The following is an 18,109-nucleotide window of genomic DNA, read 5'->3' on the forward strand; positions in this document are numbered from 1 at the left end:
CACTGCTTGAAAGTATTCAGGGAAGGACATCCCATGTACTCCAGGAGACAGATGCCAACATAGGCTTGGCCTCTGTTTCCATTGGCCTGTCCCCAGTGCCTTACCACCACCACTTTCATCACAAATTCTTTACATCTTTTCTCCATTCTCCATTTTCATTTTTCTAGAGTTGAATTTTTTATCTTGGAGTCCATACATTAAAAAAAAACTTTAATAATTATATTCAATAGAATTGGTTTTCTTTATAATGTGTTTTATTTTATGTATTTAAAAACAATCTTCTGAGGGGTGCACTGGCATCAACAGACTGCCATGGAAATCTATCACCCCCACCAAAAGGTGAAGAACCCCTGTTCTAGATGTTGCCGGAATAGCAGTGTTTCCTTCAAGGCGAAGGTCTTATTCCCATTAATGTGTATGTATATATTATAATTTCTATCATTGAGGTTTGCAGGGTGTTTTTCTCATATCTCTATGTAGATTATGATCTTAGCTGAGTACATGTCATTTACTTATTCATTTTATCCACTCAAATTGTATTAATCCATCTGGGAAGAAGAAGCTATTCTCTCCACCAGAGTCCCTGGTGCTGTTCTGATAAAATCTACCTCATTCCTTGTGAAACATTGCCCTACCACACAGAATGAGAGCTTAAAGACTTGCCAGCTGGATATAAGGAGGATCTGGTGTCTCAGGTGATCTGATAAATTTGATCAAGTGTGTTGGGAGACTCAAATGAAATAATAGATGAAAAACACTCTAAAATCTTAGGCCAGTTGTTGTTATTGTTATTAACCTACAATTTCTAATCTGGTAATGATCGAGCCTTCTCCTGTACTGCTAAACTCAAGCAGTGTTTATAGAGCAATTATAGTAGTGAGTTGGTAAATTTAATCTGCATTATTAACACTTTCTTAAGTCAAGGGGATCAACAAGACAAATAAACCCAGATTGTAGCAATAGGAAATTTCTGAGGTGTGAATGTACATGACCACACAATACACAAATGAGACATCACATGGTAGCTTGCATGCCACACTATATGTTGCTACACAAGGAGAATTGTGGTTCTCCAATGTTGGCAGAAGAGCCATGCAGTATGGGTAAATATATACATATATCAGCATTTATCAGTTCATTGAACACAACACAAAACTGATTTTTTCACCTTTTGACATAGACTTCATATAGACAAATGAGAGTCTCTATAATGTATATATGTATATTTGTATCATATGTACATATTGCATGTGAATATCTGTATATAATGGAAGAGTATCCCAGGATCTCTAGCATATCAAAAGATCCATTGTTTGTTTTTTTATTTGATAGACATCAATGGAACTTTTACTTGTATATATATATTATGTATAGCTGTATTATAATTACTAACACATATATAGTTTAGAGTTACTAATAACCTTAGGGACAGGTAGCTTAGGGACCTTTAGAATACAGAGTTAGTTAGGGAGAGTCACTATAGTATCAGAATAAGTAATGTATTTAGCCATGTACATAGTTATGACTAACAAGATAACCTTAACATACTAATAATTTAGAACTTAGAAGTATCAACACTATTAATATAGCTTCAGTAATGTACTAACACAAAAAATTAGGATTAAATGTTTCTGTTTATGCCTAAACACAATTTTATAGCACTTTGCTGTAGAGTTTGACCATGTTTCTTTTGTTATGTCAGAAGCAAGTTCAGATACAGTTTAGCCTTTTGCAAGTTTGCATTTGATTGTGTTTCAAAGATATTTTTGTTGCTTTAGAAATGGTCATTGCAACCTGTTTTGTTGCAAAGTTGAGTTTTTTAACTGTGTTACTTTGTTTCATATGTTGTCACGCTTGTATTTATATCAAAACCTTTTTTCCCTTTGTTTACTTTCCTTTTCCCTTCTTAGATAGTGGTAGACAGTTAGAAAAAGGCATAGGAATAGCTTTATGCTATTAGGAATAGAGAGCATAAGGTTAAGTTGTTAAGAATGGGAAAGTTACTTTAGACATAGTGTAGAGGGGGGTGATATGTGCTGAAATGTCTTAAGCCTGCAGAATATCCAGTGGAAATTCTAGCTACAAGAAAAGTGGGGTTACTGTGAGATTCATATTGCAGAAAGGAATTCTAGCTGAAGAGAGGGGTTCAGGCCACAGCTCAAAATTCCATAGGGCCCCCCGAAGAACTCTGAGAGAGGGGGCAGTTAAAGGCAGTTGGAGTCATGGGTTGAAAGTAGGGAGGTCACTCTCTGGGGCTGGGTCTTGGGTCCTGGGTTGCTCTTAGGGCTTGAGGCTGGAATCTGAGCAAAGCCATTTTAGTTCCTAGCTGCCAACTTGTTTTACCTTGATTTGACATTCAATCTATATCACAGTTTACCTCTGTTTAGTTATTTAGAGATAGAGGAAGAATATTTATAGGGATAGAGAGCAGATTAGCTATTCAAGTTACCTTTCCCCTTTGGGGGGAGGGGCTGCTTGGACATAACAGTTTGAGGGCTTTCCAGACCTTGTCAATCCTTATTTCAACTCCCTTCCTTCCCATCCCCACATATCATTAAACCTTTAATCAATTGGGAGCAGTGCTTGGTTCTATTTAGGGAAATACTCACAATTTCCTTAAGCTGAGTTCCTCTTACTTGGTAGTCCTGGTTTATATCCTATCCTCTGTGCCTGTGAGCTTCAAAGACATCAAGCTTCTCCTATACAATCCTGTGGGGAAATAATTTAGAGAAAATTATCAACTTTAGGAGTTTAGTCTTTCCTAGTTTATTGTCTGGCCCAGAAGTTAACAGATCAACCTCCATATTGTAACTGACTTTCTAACTGCCTTGTGGGAGGGGGGAAGTGAAGGAACTCTCAGCAAGATCTTGCCCCTCCCTTCAGTCAAGCCTGTTTGTGGGTGTGTGTATGTGTGTGCGTGTGCATGTCCTCTCCATAGACCAAAGCATCAGAGAGATTTGACCCTACAGATTTCTGTCATCTTACAGCTTCCCAAATACAACAGGACTCGTGATGAAAAATGCCATCTGCCTAGAAAAGAACTGATGAGATCTGAATGTGGACCAAAACATACTATATTTCACTTCATTTCTTCACTTTTTGAGTTCTCTTTCATAAAATGACTAGTATGGAAAGATGTTTCACATTATTTCACATGTAAAATCTACATTAGATTGCTTGCTATTTCAGGGAAGGGGGAAGGAAGGGAAAGAGAGAGAAGGAGAGTTTGGTTCAAACTTAAAAAAAGGTTAAAAATTATTTTTTTCATGTAATCCAGGAAAAAAATAAAATATTATTGAAATCCTTAAAAAATATTATGTCTAATGTTATATATAAAATTTACATGTAATACTAATTTAAATGTTTGCTCCTAATGAGAATAAAAAGGTAAACTTTACCTTTAATATATTATTCAGTATTTTATATTCCTTTATGTTTCCTGGGATATGTAAGAAGAAATGATGAATTAAACATTTTTGACATTCACATATAAGACAATTTTAGTAAAGTCAATAAATAAAAAGATGAAGGCATTAACTTTAGCCTCAAGTTAAAATATTCGCCACTGCTTCCTGTAACATTCAAGCTATTGCACCTATTAGAAAGAAAATTCATTTTACTTTTTCATATAAATACAACTTTAATAATAATTTTTGGCATTTTTTGATACATGTCCTCTCTATATCTCCCACTCAGCAAGCATTTTTTAAAACTTTACAAATTGTGTATTTTAAAAACCCTTATCTTCTGTCTCAAATTTGATAGTAAGTATTGGTTTCAAGGCACAAGAGTGATAAGGACTAGGCAATTGGGGTTAAGTGACTTGTCCAGGGTCCCATAGCTAGGAAGGGTCTGAGACCAGATTTGAACTCAGGACTTGGACTCTTGCCCCCCAGGCTCTGTATTGACTGAGCCACCTAGATGCCCCTGAACAAGCATTTTTGAAGCACCTTTTATGTTCAGAGCCCTGAGTTTAGTGCTAGACATACAGGTTAAAATAAAACTATTCTTGGCCTCAAGGAACCTGAATTCTTTCATTTCTTTTTCTCTACAACACATTTCAAGCCTTAAGAGCAACAACAACAGCAACACAAATCTTGTAATAACTACATTTTTCTTATCAGTTCATTCACAGGAATATGTAAATTTAAATACTATTTTGTTTGGCAATTCAATAAGCATAAATTGGCATCATGATGATACCTTCTTGCTCAAGGAACCAATTGTGGTTCCTTGAATATAGGAAAAATAATTATCCCGTAATTGAAGAAAATTATTTTTAATGTTTATTATGCCTAAGAGCAATCTTTTATATTCCATAAAGAAATGTCACTTTCTTTTACTCTTTAAAAAATTTTAATTTTTTCTAGATTTTCAAGATACAATTTTTAATATGCATTTTTATAAACTTTGTTCTCTGTCTTCTTTTTACCCCTTTCCCCTCCCCAAGAAGGCAGATAATATGATATAGATTGTACATATATTATCATATAATACATATTTCCATGTCTGCCATGTTGTGAAATAAGACATATATTGCTTACACTAGAGAAAAATTCATGTAGGAAATAAAGAGAAGAATGATATGCTTCAATCTGCATTTGTACTCTGCTCCTTTTTTTGGCAGTGGATATCCTTTTTCATCATAGGTCCCTTGGAGTTGCCCTGGATTCTTGCCTTGTCGGTAATAGTTAAGTCATTCATTAGTGATCATCATACATTATTGTTGCAACTGTTTACAAGGTTCTTCTGGCTCTGCTCACTTCATTTGCATCACTTCATATGAGGCTTTCCAGATTTTTTGCTACCTTTATGGCCAACAGAATGGACATTTTTTTTTAAACTCAACGACTTAATTTTATATTACACAAGATGCATGAGGTGTTGGGAGAGACAGGGGTGCCAGGATTAGCATCAAATGCCCATTCCAATGGCCATAAAGATAGCTAACTTGTTTCAGCTCTAATAAATCTTTGCACCCTGTATGGGATGAAATTGTGCATTATACCTCAGCAAACACTGATTAGTTTTAGTAATCATAGCCTGGCAACTTCCTATAGAACATTAGTGAAATTTAGGTGCCCCTCACTAGAGAGATGCCAATCTCTCCTTATGAAGACTAGAGAAATCCCCCTCCCCAAGAAGCTTCATATATATATATATATACATATATATATATATATATGAATATACATAAATATAGACCTTTAGTGTACTCTTTTCTTATGTGGCTAAGAGATACACCCCACCCTTCTTTTTCTTCCCTTGGGAAAAATGTCGGTGTCCTACTTCTCATAAGAGGAATCTTGAAACTTACAAGTTATACCTTGGACACCTAGGTACTCAAGTGAGAAATTGTAAGCTTAAGGAATGCTCCCATAGGTTTGGAAGTGTTGGGAAAACTTAAGGAGGACAGAACAAGATAAAGAAATATAACATACAAAAGCATTATGTCACACTAAGATGGTGGGAAAGAGGAGAAGGTATTGTCTTAGATTTCTATAAATTCTGAGTGCATTTGAGCATCTTTGGACACTGCTTCTGAGAGGTCTCTCCAGACAGTGCTCCCACTCTTTCTCTCTCAATCTCTCCCCTCTTGCCCCACCCCACTCCTAAATAAAGCCACATGATCTCTGCCAGCATCTTATCAGGTCTCCTGTCTGCTCATTAGAGTGATTCTTAGGGGAATGAGCACCCCCAGAATTGGACTCCACACACTCTATTCTAATTGCCTACAAGACTTCAGGCATCTTTCAGGGGCACCTAAGAATCCATCCGGCTTTGAGGATCTGAAAATAAGATTAATCACATACACCTGAATTGTTTTTCTTTGCAAGTGTTGGTGTGAGGTGAGCTTTACTATGTCACTACGAATGCCACCAGGCCTTTACTGCCTCACTTCACGTCTTCATAGACTAAGCGTCCTGGAATCTAGTTTTGTCAGTGTTTGAAAAATGTCAGACTCCGAAAGCTGTACACGCCGTAGAGGCAACCAGATTATAGTTGTCCTAAGGAATCGTGCTCCTCTTTCACCTTATTCTTATAACCACTACTTCCCCAAAGAGTCATTTATCTCGTCCATCAGTAGGCTTGGAGTTCTTTCAAGAAGAGCTGAAAAACAACGGGGGTGGGTGAGGGGGAGGGGAATAGTTAATGAAGCAAAGGAAGGTTGCATATATTTGGTGATGAGCCACCTTTACTCGCTCAATCAATCTGGTTCGTCTGGGCAAGTTGGATGACGCTTCTGTTCTTGCTACAATCCCGGTCTCCCCTGGGCTTTGGATGGAAGGAGAATGGGTAGACAAGCTGGGCAATGGACCCTTCCCTCGGCAGCTGCCACCCCAGCCCTTGTCGGGAGCTTCTGGATGCCCGCCCGGGGCCATTGGGCAGCCTCCAAAGCTAGGGTAAGGTCAAGGCTGCGGCTCCTCCCACCCTCCGGGCAATGGCCAGCTCAAAGTGCCCTCGGACAATAGCCTGGTTAGTCGCCTCTGACTCTCCCAAAGTCTTTGTAAGTGCGTGGAGTGGTGGCAGCTCGGGCGCACCGGGGGTGGGGGCGGAGGCGGGCGTGGGGGCAGGAGCGGGGCTGGGCTTCCAACTTCCTGAAGGTAAAGCAGAGGAGCGCCCGCACCCTAGATCCCGTTGGCTCCGCTACACTGCTACCTGCGGCGGCGATTACAGTCTCGTGGTAGTAGGTTTGCATACTCTACCGACTGACAGGACCCAGTGACTGACAGACGCACGTGTCCCGCGCCAGTCATGAAGATCCAGTTTGCCCCCTTAAACATCCCTCTGGAGAGGAGGCTGCAGACCGTTGCCGTGTTCCAGTGGATCTTATCCTTCCTCCTCCTGGGTAAGAGCCTCTGCTGGCTGGTGGGATGGGGATGCCCTCTACCTTGTCGCTCCTGTCTTAGCCTTAAATCTTTCCGGCTCTAGGGATCTCCTTCCCAGGATTAGCAATCCCTGGCGCAGAATTTGGCTTGTTGCCTCTGCCCACCTGCTCCCACCTCACCGCTCCACAGAAGCTAGACGGTTGCTAAGAGGAAATCTGGAGCTAGCTCTGATTCATCCACCCACCCTGCAGTGGGCAAGAGCGTTGACCTCTTTTAAATGGAAATATAGGTACTCCTCTTTCTTCTAGTCAGGCATAAAATACAATAAAATAATAATAATAACAAAGTAAGGCTTCAGAGCAGCCTTGCTGCACGCCGCCAAGACAAACAATTGCCTTACTTTTTCCCTGAGATTTTTCCCCCTCAGATTCCCTTAGAAAGCAGGGAACACTGGATCTGTCATACTTCGGGGAATTGGATTTCTTGAAATCATTGAGCATTTTCCAGGCGGGTTTTTAATTCAGCCCATAGCTTATACTTTAGAAGAATTGTAAAGAGCACAGAGAGCCTCCTTGAAGGAAGTTTGCCTAATGGGATAAAACATCTTGTGCAAAGATGATTTCTTTTGCAAACTTGTTCTGCCATTGGTGGAAATGGGAAAGTTGAGTTCTGGGAGTTTGAGTTTTCTGGACCAAGGCTGACTATGGATTTTTTATTCGGATTTTTAAAAATGTGCATTTCAGATAAAGAGCAGAACACAAAAAGAGGATTGCATGTGCATCTGTGTGTCCATTGCATATGGCCTGCTTTCGTGGAAATCATTTGTGCTGTTATCTCTGGCCTAAAGTGCAAATACAAGAAATGGCTGTTTGCCTGCAATTTGCAGAGTCCTGTCCTGGAAACTGGGGAGATACAAAGTTTAGATAAGACTAGGACCTTATCCTCAAGGGTTTAAAGAATATAAGATGAAGAAGGAAACACAAACAAAACCACAATATCCAAGATAACTGTATTAGAGAAGTACATAACCAAGTTGTTTGATGGCCTAAAGAACACAAAACAGGGGCAGCAAGGTTGTGCATTGGGTAGAGCACCAGGCCTGGAGCCAGGAAGACCTGGGTTCAAATGTGACCTTATATACTTCCTAGCTGTTTGACACTGGCCAAATTACTTAACCCTGTTTATCTAGCCTTTGCCTTCCTATCTTAGAGGTGTTTAAAAAAAAAAAAAGTATAAAACATAACCACTTGAGGGGAGGCCTAGGGAAATCCAGGAAAGCTTCCTGGAAGTGGTTTTTTGAGTTGGACTTTCAAGGTGGTTAGAAGTTAAACAGGAGTTTGGTCTCCCAACCTCAAGGCCCTCCCTACTCCATTCCATCATCTAGTCATTTTCCTAAAGTATAAGCCTGATCTTATTACTTATGATCAGACTCCTGAGGGAAACACCCATGGTTCCCAGTTACCTCTAGGATAAAATATGAACTCTTTGAGGCATTTAAACTTCATAACCTGGTTCATTTTCAAGTTTTATTATATACTACTCCTGTCTCCCTGCTCAGCAGCCCAACCATATTGACCACACTTCCCTTCCTATGAACTAGCTGGGCCTCCTGATTCAAATGTCCCCCCTTCTAACACTACCTTTATGGATATACCTATCCATGGACATACTGTGTCCCTAACACAGTACCTACCTGAGCTTATTGAGTAAGAGGCAGAGTTGAAATTTGACTGCAGATTCAGCACTCTTTCCATTACAATATGATGCTAAACAAGAATTTGCATTTTCCATACTAGGTAGTAAGGGAAGCAGTAGACTAGGGTGATGAGGATGAATAAGAAGGAGAGTGGAAGTACTTCCCTTTTACCTAGCACTTTCTGCTTTCCAAAAGGCCTTCTTCTACAGAAGGACTATATCTCACGTTCATTTCAGCTAATCAGTCAAAAACATTTAGTAAGCACCTTGGCTTGGAATCTGGACTAAGCTCAGAATGATCCTGGGGGATCATGGGCAAGTGTCAGAATTTCACATTGAGAAGAGACCTCAGAAACCATCTATTCCAAACCCAAATCCGAAATAGGAGCAACACTGCTTCTAAGTTCAAATCTTTACTTAAATGTGTTGTTTTTAGAATTAATTCCTTGGGGCATTTTGTTTTGGATAGTTCTATTTGTAAAAAGCTGTTTTTAAATTCACAGGAAGCCTAAATTTACTTTTTTGAAATATGAACCCATTGCTCCTTATTCTGTCCTCTGGGACCAAACAGAACAACTCTAATTCCTCTGCCACATGGAATAGGGAGATAAGAACTGGACCAATGATTTAATGGATTGAAAGGTCCTGAATGAATAACTCCCTTTGCCAATACGAGTGTAAGGCATGTTCAGAAAAGACTAGTACCTCTGGCATAAGGGCTTGCTAGACCTGTTTTCCTCCTTTGGTGTCCACCTGTCTCCCATCTCTCAACTGTGGCTCCAAGAAGCTGTGGCATGTGCAGTGGTCACATTCAGTAAGCCATCTCAGCAGGCAAGCTAAACCAGGTTGAGGTCTCGAACTCCTCAATGAGTTGGAAGGGACAGTATCTACTCAAAGTATGTGAAACTTCCCCCAGGGGAAGGGACAGATGAGAAGAATTTGTTCCAGTGGCCATGAAGGTGGCAGAAGCAGGTGCTATGGAATGCTTATAGAGAGCTTGGTCACATATCAAAGAAGCCAAAGTCATACACTGCTTCCTGAGCCATCACCAGTTGTCTTGACTTTTATCTTGCCCTTAGACTTGGATGACTATCAGAGAGAGTGAGCTGATGGCTTTGTGTAACTCTGCCTCACTTAAAACCAAGTTATGTGTGACTCAAAGGACATTACCAATGATGTCATTTTGGTCCTCTTTGAATATAAAGGACAACAACCGACTAACCAATGCAGAGCAATACTTTTTCTGTTAGAGGCAGCTAGTTGGTGTCCTCTTGCAACCCAGCTCTAACTGGTGGGTCTGGGAAGCTGGAGCATGCAAATCTGCCCACACCTCAGTCAACAGTCTGGGCAGTCAGGCTAAATTAGAGGCAGCTAAGTAGAGTGCACTGAGCTTAAAGCCAGGAAAACCTGAATTCAAATCTGGCTTCAGACACTAAATGTGTGATCCATGGCAAATCTTGTATCTGCCTCAGTTTCTTCAACTGTAAAACGGGAATTATAATAGCCCTGCCTCATAGTGTTGTTAAGCTGCTTAAAATGATCCTAAAAATGATGGTGATAAAATCTCTAATACTTACCTCAGAGGGTTGTCTTAAAGAAAATTCTAGTGAAGTTATTTCTGTTGTATAGCTGTGTCTACTCTAATGTACTGACACATTAAAATGATTTCATTTGTACTTTTTTTCGCAAATGAAAATGGGATGAATAACAGTTACAATGTATTTTCTATTATCTGTAAAGGTCGCCAGATTCCATTAAAAAGATAAATCGAAATTCCAATATTTTTACAGTGTTGCAGGAAACGAAATTCAAGCTGAGGGTGTAAATGTAATTAATCCTCAGGATACATACTAGCATCTCAAAGTACTTTTTTGTACTTGTTTTTTTATGGTTTTATAAACCATTCAGATTCTATACTCTTGAGACAGATAACATATAAAGAAACTTGGCATGCAGGCAGTCTGAAGGTTGGCTGTGATGTTTAGAAGACACAGAAGAATTTAGGAATATGAAGTAAGATCCCAGGCTTCTGAATTTGATATTCTATAGTGTTTTTTTTAACCCTTACCTTCTGTTCTAGAATCAATATTGTGTTTTGGTTCTGCAGCCAAAGTGTGGTAAGGGCTAAGCAGTACTTGTCCAGGATCACACAGCTAGGAAATGTCTGAGGCCAGATTTGAACCTAGGATCTCCTGTCTCTAGGTGTGGTTTTCAATCCACTGAGCCACCCAACTGCCCCTGATATTCTATGTTCTAATGTTTTTTATACAAGCAATGGCAGGGAACCAACCTTTGAGAACTATGACTATGGGAGCAAAGGACTCTTAGTTAGGTATGGAAAGGATACTACAAGTTCTATCTACTTTTCCACTCAGGGTGGGAGGCAGAGGTCCCATTAGGGAATAACCATGGCCTGAACAACTATGGGACAGTTAAGAAAGTAGGGCAGTCTTCAATAAAGTCTTCAAAAACCTTGGGTGCTCAAAACTCTTCTAGGCTATAAGGCCCATTGCCATTTTACCTCCTTTGCTAATAGTCTTTAACTTAGTTTACTGGGAATTTTCTCCCTTCCCCAAGTGAGAATATATTTCAAATTTTGTAATGTCAACTAGTATGAAAATATTATTTGCCTTATAGACATCGACTCTACTTTGCTGAAAGGCAAATTAAGAGATACATGTCAGTGATGTATGAAGTAGAATGTGTAAGTGATTAGTTTACATATATATATGTATATATATATGGAGAGAGAGAGAAAGAGAGAAAGAGAGAGAGAGAGAGAGAGAGAGAGAGAGAGAGAGAGAGAGAGAGAGAGAGAGAGAGAGAGAGAGAGAGATCTCGGTGATTTTGTTAGTTTCATATCTATCAAGTACTTGCTCTTGAGATATCCAGATCATTAATATATACTAATTCATCTGACTTTATTTCCAGTATTTTATTTTTGCTAGAATATAGTGGAGATAGATTTCCTCAAACATTAGTGAGGAAAATGGAAATCTGGGGGAATTTGCTTACTTAAGAGTAGAAGTGCAAGAGAATTGACTCATGCCTTTTGACCCAGGATATTAGCTTAGGCAAACACATGTTTTCTGACCTTTGTTTGCAAGGGGCCAAATATAATCCTTGGAGTGAAGACCATCAAGGTTAGTTTTGGTAAATGTGCTGATGATGCAATGAATTTTTATATCCCTTCACCTTTGGCCCACAATGACAAAGAATCAAATTAATAAAGTGCTAGATGGGATAAAGGTAGTAAATAGTAAATTGAATATTAATGGTGAATTGAATATGACTAGTGAATAGTAAATTGAAATCTAGTAGATGGTAGAATTCTATAGTTGGAAGACTAAAGGCTTTAAGTCAGGATCAGCCCTCAGTTTCCTCATCTGTAATATAGAGATAATGTTAGCTGGTTTTTATATACTACACAAAGTACCTTTAAAAAAACCCACACCTTACTTTACCTTCTGTCTTATCAATTCTAAGACAGAAGGGCAGCAAGTGCTAGGAAATTGAGGTTAGTTAACTTTCCCAGTGTCACAGAGCCAGGAAGTATCTGAGGCCAGAATTGAACCCAAGACCTCTTGTTCTGGCACTCTATCTACTGAGCCATCTTCCTACCCCATAAAGTGTGTTCAATCAGTGAATGGGTGGTTATTAGACACATGCTGTAAGCTAGGAATGATGCCAAGTTATGGAGATATGAATAGGAAAGAAAAGTGGGAAAGGAATAAACATTTATTGAGCCTCTCCTCTGTGCCAGGTACTGTGCTAAGTGCTTTACAGATATCTTATTTGATTTAATCCTCATGACAACCTTATGGAGTATAATTTATAATATGTATAATATAATATAACAATATACTTTACAATTTTACTATTCAGGAAGATAGAGGTTGAGTGATGTGCGGGCTCACACAACACATGAGTATCTGAGGTTGGATTTGAAATCAAGTCTTCTTTATACACTGAGCCATCTAGGTAAGGCAATCTTTGCTTTCGAGGAATTTACATTCTCCTGGAAGAATCTAGCCAGTTCATGGATAAGTGAATACAGGTTTCCTAGCTGTGGCAAGTCACTTAACCCCAATTACCTAGCCTTTACCCCTCTTCTGGCTTGGAACTGATACTTAGTATCAATTCTAAGACAGAAAATAAGAGTTGAAAAAAATAAATGAATGTAGCATTCATATAGAATAACTCTTTCTCTTACTCCCATGTACTAAAAGAACGAAAATGAAGAAAACTGAGCATCCTCATCATTGTAGAAATGTGTTGAAAAAAACAAAGGAAAAACAGATCTCCATTCCCTTTGAATGATTTACAGTGGCTGGGGGTAGGGAGAAATGAGGTTACAATAATAATATGTAAGCAGATAAATGTACATGTGATTATTTGAAACAGGATTAGGGAAGACTTCTTTAGAATGTGGCATCTGAGCAAAGCCTTGAAAGAAGCCAAGGATTCTAAGAAGCAAGGGCAAGGAGGGACCAGGCATTCCACAATCTGGGGACAAGATATGCAAAAACCTGGAGATGAGAGATGGAATACTGATATTGAACTGCAAGTAGGCTAGTTTACTTATTTAAAGTTCAGAACCAAACAAAATAAACAATTTCATATACATCATCAAACAGTAAGAGAGACTTGTGTATGAAACAGAATCGCTACCATGTAAAGCATACTTAAGTGGGCTAGTTTAGCCAGAATATATGACCTTACTTTATATTTCCATATACGAGTATGTTTTTTTCTTCTCATAGAATATAAGCTCATATCGGGCAGGGATTTTCTCATTTTCTCTTTTGTTTTTATCCCCAGCACCTAGCACAGTACCTGTCACATAGGAGAGGCTTAAAAAAATGCTCGATTGCTGAACATGGTGAGATAAAGGGCAATAATAAATGGGTGGGGGACAGAGAGGACCCTGGAAACTCAAGCTGGAACTAGATTGAGAATGGTTTTAAATGCCAAATTTAGGAGGTATCAAAGGCTCTCAAGTCAAAAGGTTATTTCTGATTCTGGGAAGAATGCCTGCAAATACCTGGGAGAAACTGTCCATACTGACAATTTCAGGCTAGATGTGAGTGGCCTGAGATAGTTAGTGCTTAAGATGCTTTGAACCAAAAGACTAGGGAAGCTTAAGCCTTCTCTAAATGCACCTATCTAGAGTAAGCAGACCTTAGGCACCTGGAATTATACCAAGCAGAAGAAAACCAGTTAAGAACAAAGGGCAGAGCTTTGTAGAATTCCTTTGGCTTCAGGTCAATTGCTAAGTGATGGTTCATGCTTTCTGTCTATGCTGCCCTTTCTTTCTCTGGGGTATGAGCATCTCCTCTAATCTAATTACATCATGAAGATTTATAATATTATAGGCACAGATGTAGTTAGAACAATGCCATTTAATATTAAGAGTTTCTAGAAAACCTTTCTGGAGGTAGGGAATCCTTCTATTCAGACTCTGTGCATGACAATCTCTATGACAATCAATCAAACATGTATTTAATATAGTTTTTAGGGGGAGAGCACTTGCAGCAGGGACTAGGAATTAGGAAAAATTTCTTAAACAGAATTTTGGAGGAAATGAGAAAGGTAGGAGGAGGGAGAAGAGAATAGATTCCAGGAATTTGGGTTAGCCACTACAAGGGCATCAAGAAGACTGGTGGAAGTGATGTTTGACTGGATCACAGTGTATATGGGAAGGAGAATACTATTTAATGAGGATGAAAAGATAGTTTGAGGTCAGGTTGTGAGGGGTTGTAAAAACTAAACAAAGAGTTTCATGCTAGAAGCAATAGGGATCCCCCTAAGTTTGAAGTAGGTAGTGATGTAGTCAGATTCATTTATTTTTAAATTGGATTTTTTCAAAGAGCAAGAATCTATTTTCTCTCCCTCCTACCTTCAACCCTCTTGTTAGAGGGAAAAAACCCTCTGTTACAAACATATAGAGTTCTCCCTACCCCACCCCACCCAAATATCTCATTCTGAGTTCTTCACCAATTTATCAGGAGGTGTGTACCATGTTTCATATGAATCATTCAATATTCTTCTGAGAGTTCCTCTGTCTTTCAGAGTTGTTTGTCTTTATTACATTGTTGTCATTATATAAATTGTTCTATTGGTTCTTCTAATTTTGCTTTCTCTTTGTATCTGTTCGTGTAATTCATCTCCTTTCATCATTTCTTATAGTACAAACTATCCCATCACACATACATACAACCCCATATCTTGTTCAGCCCCTAGATATGCCTCCAGTTGATGAGCATCCCCTTAGTTCCCAATTGTTTTTTATCAGAAAAAGAGATATAAGTATTTTTATATACCCTAAATTAGTTTATTGTGCATAGGACTAATCCCTTCCTTAATTTATACTCCCTCTTATTTTCCCTTCTTCCCTTTACCTTGTATTTCACTGTGGAGTGAAATGTATTTCTGTACCTAGCTTTGTATGTGTGTGTAATGTGTGTTTGGAATTCAGGGAGGTGCCATTTAAAAGTATCTTACAAACTTCCTGTGGACATGTGGGGAACTTTGAGACTACATTCCCCTTGATCCAATGGAGTTTCCAGTTTCTGACGTGATTATGTCAGAGAACAGGAACCAAGGTAGCGCTTGACTTAAATTTGGAGAGCGGGCTGGAGATGGTCTCTTTTTGTTACCTGAGTGCGTGAAGGTATGAAAGGTAAATTGCTGATGGGGCAGTCTGAATTCTTACAGGCTCGTGGTCTAATAATTTATCTCTATCAGCATGGCTTTTATTAAAATACTAATTTCCCTCATTATATTGGCCTTCATCATTTTTAATTGTTACGATATCTTTTCCCTTTTGATCAGTTCAAATGAGAATAAGGTTCAGTTCTTATCAACTCACTCTACCTTTCATCCTTTTCCATATAGATGTGAATATCTCACAAAACTGTGAAATAATTTCCCTAACATTCCAATCTCTCCCCATGAATCCCTCTTCTCTACTCTTTCCATTATTCTTTTAAGATCATTAGGACATAATCATTCCCAGGGTTTTTGTCTAGTCATGTACCCTCAATGACCCCTGATGATGATGGATTTCAGAAGGAGTACATTTGTCATCTCTTGTGTTAAAATACAACAATTTACTCTTGTTTAATTCCTCATTATTGTTTGTTTGTGCTTACTTTTTTTATGCTCCTTTTGATTCCCATGTTTGTACTTTGAGGAAAACTTGGAAATACATTATTTCATTAAATATCCATTTCCCATTGTAAGATGATAGTTTTACAGAAACATTGATTCTTGGTTGTAAGTCTATATCCTTTGCCTTGTGTAATTAGAATTTTGTACCTTAAAATACTTTTCCCAGCATTCCTCTTTCATCCCCATGTTTTGTCCTCACATTTTGTAGATAAAAGTTTCTGTAACTCTGCCCTCTCACTCTCTTCTCCCAATTTCAAGGTCCGGGAAACTGCTTTTTACTCAGGTTATCACTTTCCTCTACTTAAAGTGATTATTAATGAATATAAAATATAATACTTGGAGTATTGGATATTAATTTTTAATCTTACAGCCTTCTGTAATATCATATTCCAAAGTCAACATTCTTTATTGTAGTGACTTCTAAATCATGTGTGATTCTAATTGTTGCTCCTCAATCCTTGAATTCTTTCTTTCTGGTTACCTGTGGTATTTTTTCTTTGTCTTAGAAGCTCTAGATTTTGGATATATTGTTTCTGATATTTTTTTATTTTTATAATCCTTTCAGGAAATTTCTGGTTATAAGAGATCTGAACAATTTTCTTTTATAATTTTAAGCTTAAATGGGCTGGTTTAGGCTCTTTGTTTGATCATGACTTTAAGTAGTTTAGTGTTCTTAAATTACCTCTCCTTGATCTTTTTTTTTCGGGCTAGTTGTTTTTTCTATGAGACACCTTAAATATTCTATTTTTTCCATTCTCTTGGCTTTGTTTTAATATTTTTCATATCACTAATTGGGCCATTTTAGTTTTGGGGGAATTTTTTACCTCTTGTGTGAAGCTATTAATTTTTTTCTATTTTTTTCATAACTCTCATTTCTTTTCCAATTTACTCTATTAGTACTTTCATTTAATTAACAAAAACATTTTAGACTCTTTTTTCTTATAATCATACTTCATCTCTTCTGGGAATTTTAGCTCAATTTGTTCCCAAGCTTTATATTTCTGAGGCTTTGCTTCTGTAGGTGTTTCGGGTCATTCTTTTCTGCTGGGTTTGGGTTTTGGGTATCTCTCTTACCATAATAGCTTTATGGTGGTATTCTTTTTTTAAATTTTTTTTTTGGTTACATGATTCATGATCCTTTTCCCCCAACCCTGCTCTTTCCTCCCTCCTCTTGGAGCTGACAAACAGTTCTACTGGGTTATGCATATATCAAAACCTATTTCCATGTTATTCATATCTGCAGTAGAGTGATCTGTGATCATTTAACATCAAACCCTAATCATATCCTCATTGAACCATGTGATCAATCATATATTTTTCTTCTGCATTTCAACTCCCACAGTTCTTTCTCTGGATGCAGATAGCATTCTTTCTCATAAGTCCTCTGGATTGTCCTGGGTCATTGTATTGCTGCTAGTAGAAAAGTCTGTTATATTTGATTGTGCCACAGTCTATTAGTCTCTGTGTACAATGTGCTCCTTTCACTCTGCATTAATTCCTGGAGGTCTTTCCAGTTCACATGGAATTCCTCTAGTTCAGTGGTTCCCAAGCTTTTTTGGCCTACTGTCCCCTTTCCAGAAAAAAAATATTACTTAGCCCCCTGGAAATTAATTTTTAAAAAAATTTAATAGCAATTAATAGGAAAGATAAATGCACCTGTGGCCATCACCACTCCCTCTGGATCACTACAGCATCCACCAGGGGGCGGTAGCACCCACTTTGGGAATCACTGCTCTAGTTTATCATTCCTTACAGCACAATAATATTCCATCACCATCAGATAGCACATTTTTTTCAGCCATTCTCCAATCAAAGGACACCCCCTCATTTTCCATTTTTTGTCACCACAAAGAGCACAGCTATAAATATTTCTGTATAAGTCTTTTTCCTTATTATCTCTTTGGGGTACAAACCCAATAGTGGTATGACTGGATCAAAGGGTAGGTATTCTTTTAAAGTCCTTTGGGCATAGTTCCAAATTGCCCTCCAGAATGGTTGGACCAATTCACAACTCCACCAGCAGTGTATTAGCTTCCCAATTTTGCCACATTCCCTCCAACATTTATCATTTTCCTTTACCGCCATATTGACCAGTCTGTTTGGTGTGAGGTGGTACCTCAGAGTTGTTTTGTGGTATTCTTAAATTTTTTTTGTTTGCTTTTTCTTCCCACCTACTTTTTAACTTTGGACTATATATTAAGGCTAAGCTCTTTGCATTTCTGGAGGGAATATTTGGGCTGGTCTTGGTGCTTTTTAATGATATTGAATATTGTCTTGTTTCACAGATTTAAGGACAGGTCAGCCTGGGGACCTACAAGCTTTCAGTGTTTCCAAAGTTGTCTGAGGCAGAGCAAAGTCTGATTACTGCCCACTTGGTCTGAGTTCTGCAAGTTCCTGACCTGGGTTTGGAT

The 18,109-nt window shown here is 38.4% G+C and overlaps 1 protein-coding gene across 2 annotated transcripts in view; it reads left to right on the top strand.

Annotated features, from left to right (window-relative positions):
• Positions 1–6,595: 6,595 nt before the first annotated feature.
• The window catches only part of MOGAT1 (monoacylglycerol O-acyltransferase 1), a 38,082-nt gene continuing 26,568 nt past the window's right edge, over positions 6,596–18,109 (top strand). For both annotated transcript variants that reach the window (XM_044667583.1, XM_044667584.1), the window contains exon 1: positions 6,596–6,850. In XM_044667583.1, coding sequence (XP_044523518.1) covers positions 6,757–6,850 — 94 coding nt within the window. In that variant the 5' untranslated portion in view covers positions 6,596–6,756. The remainder of the gene's footprint in view (positions 6,851–18,109) is intronic.

The sequence above is a fragment of the Gracilinanus agilis genome, chromosome 3 (genome assembly GCF_016433145.1).
Source record: "Gracilinanus agilis isolate LMUSP501 chromosome 3, AgileGrace, whole genome shotgun sequence".
Lineage (NCBI taxonomy): Eukaryota > Metazoa > Chordata > Mammalia > Didelphimorphia > Didelphidae > Gracilinanus > Gracilinanus agilis.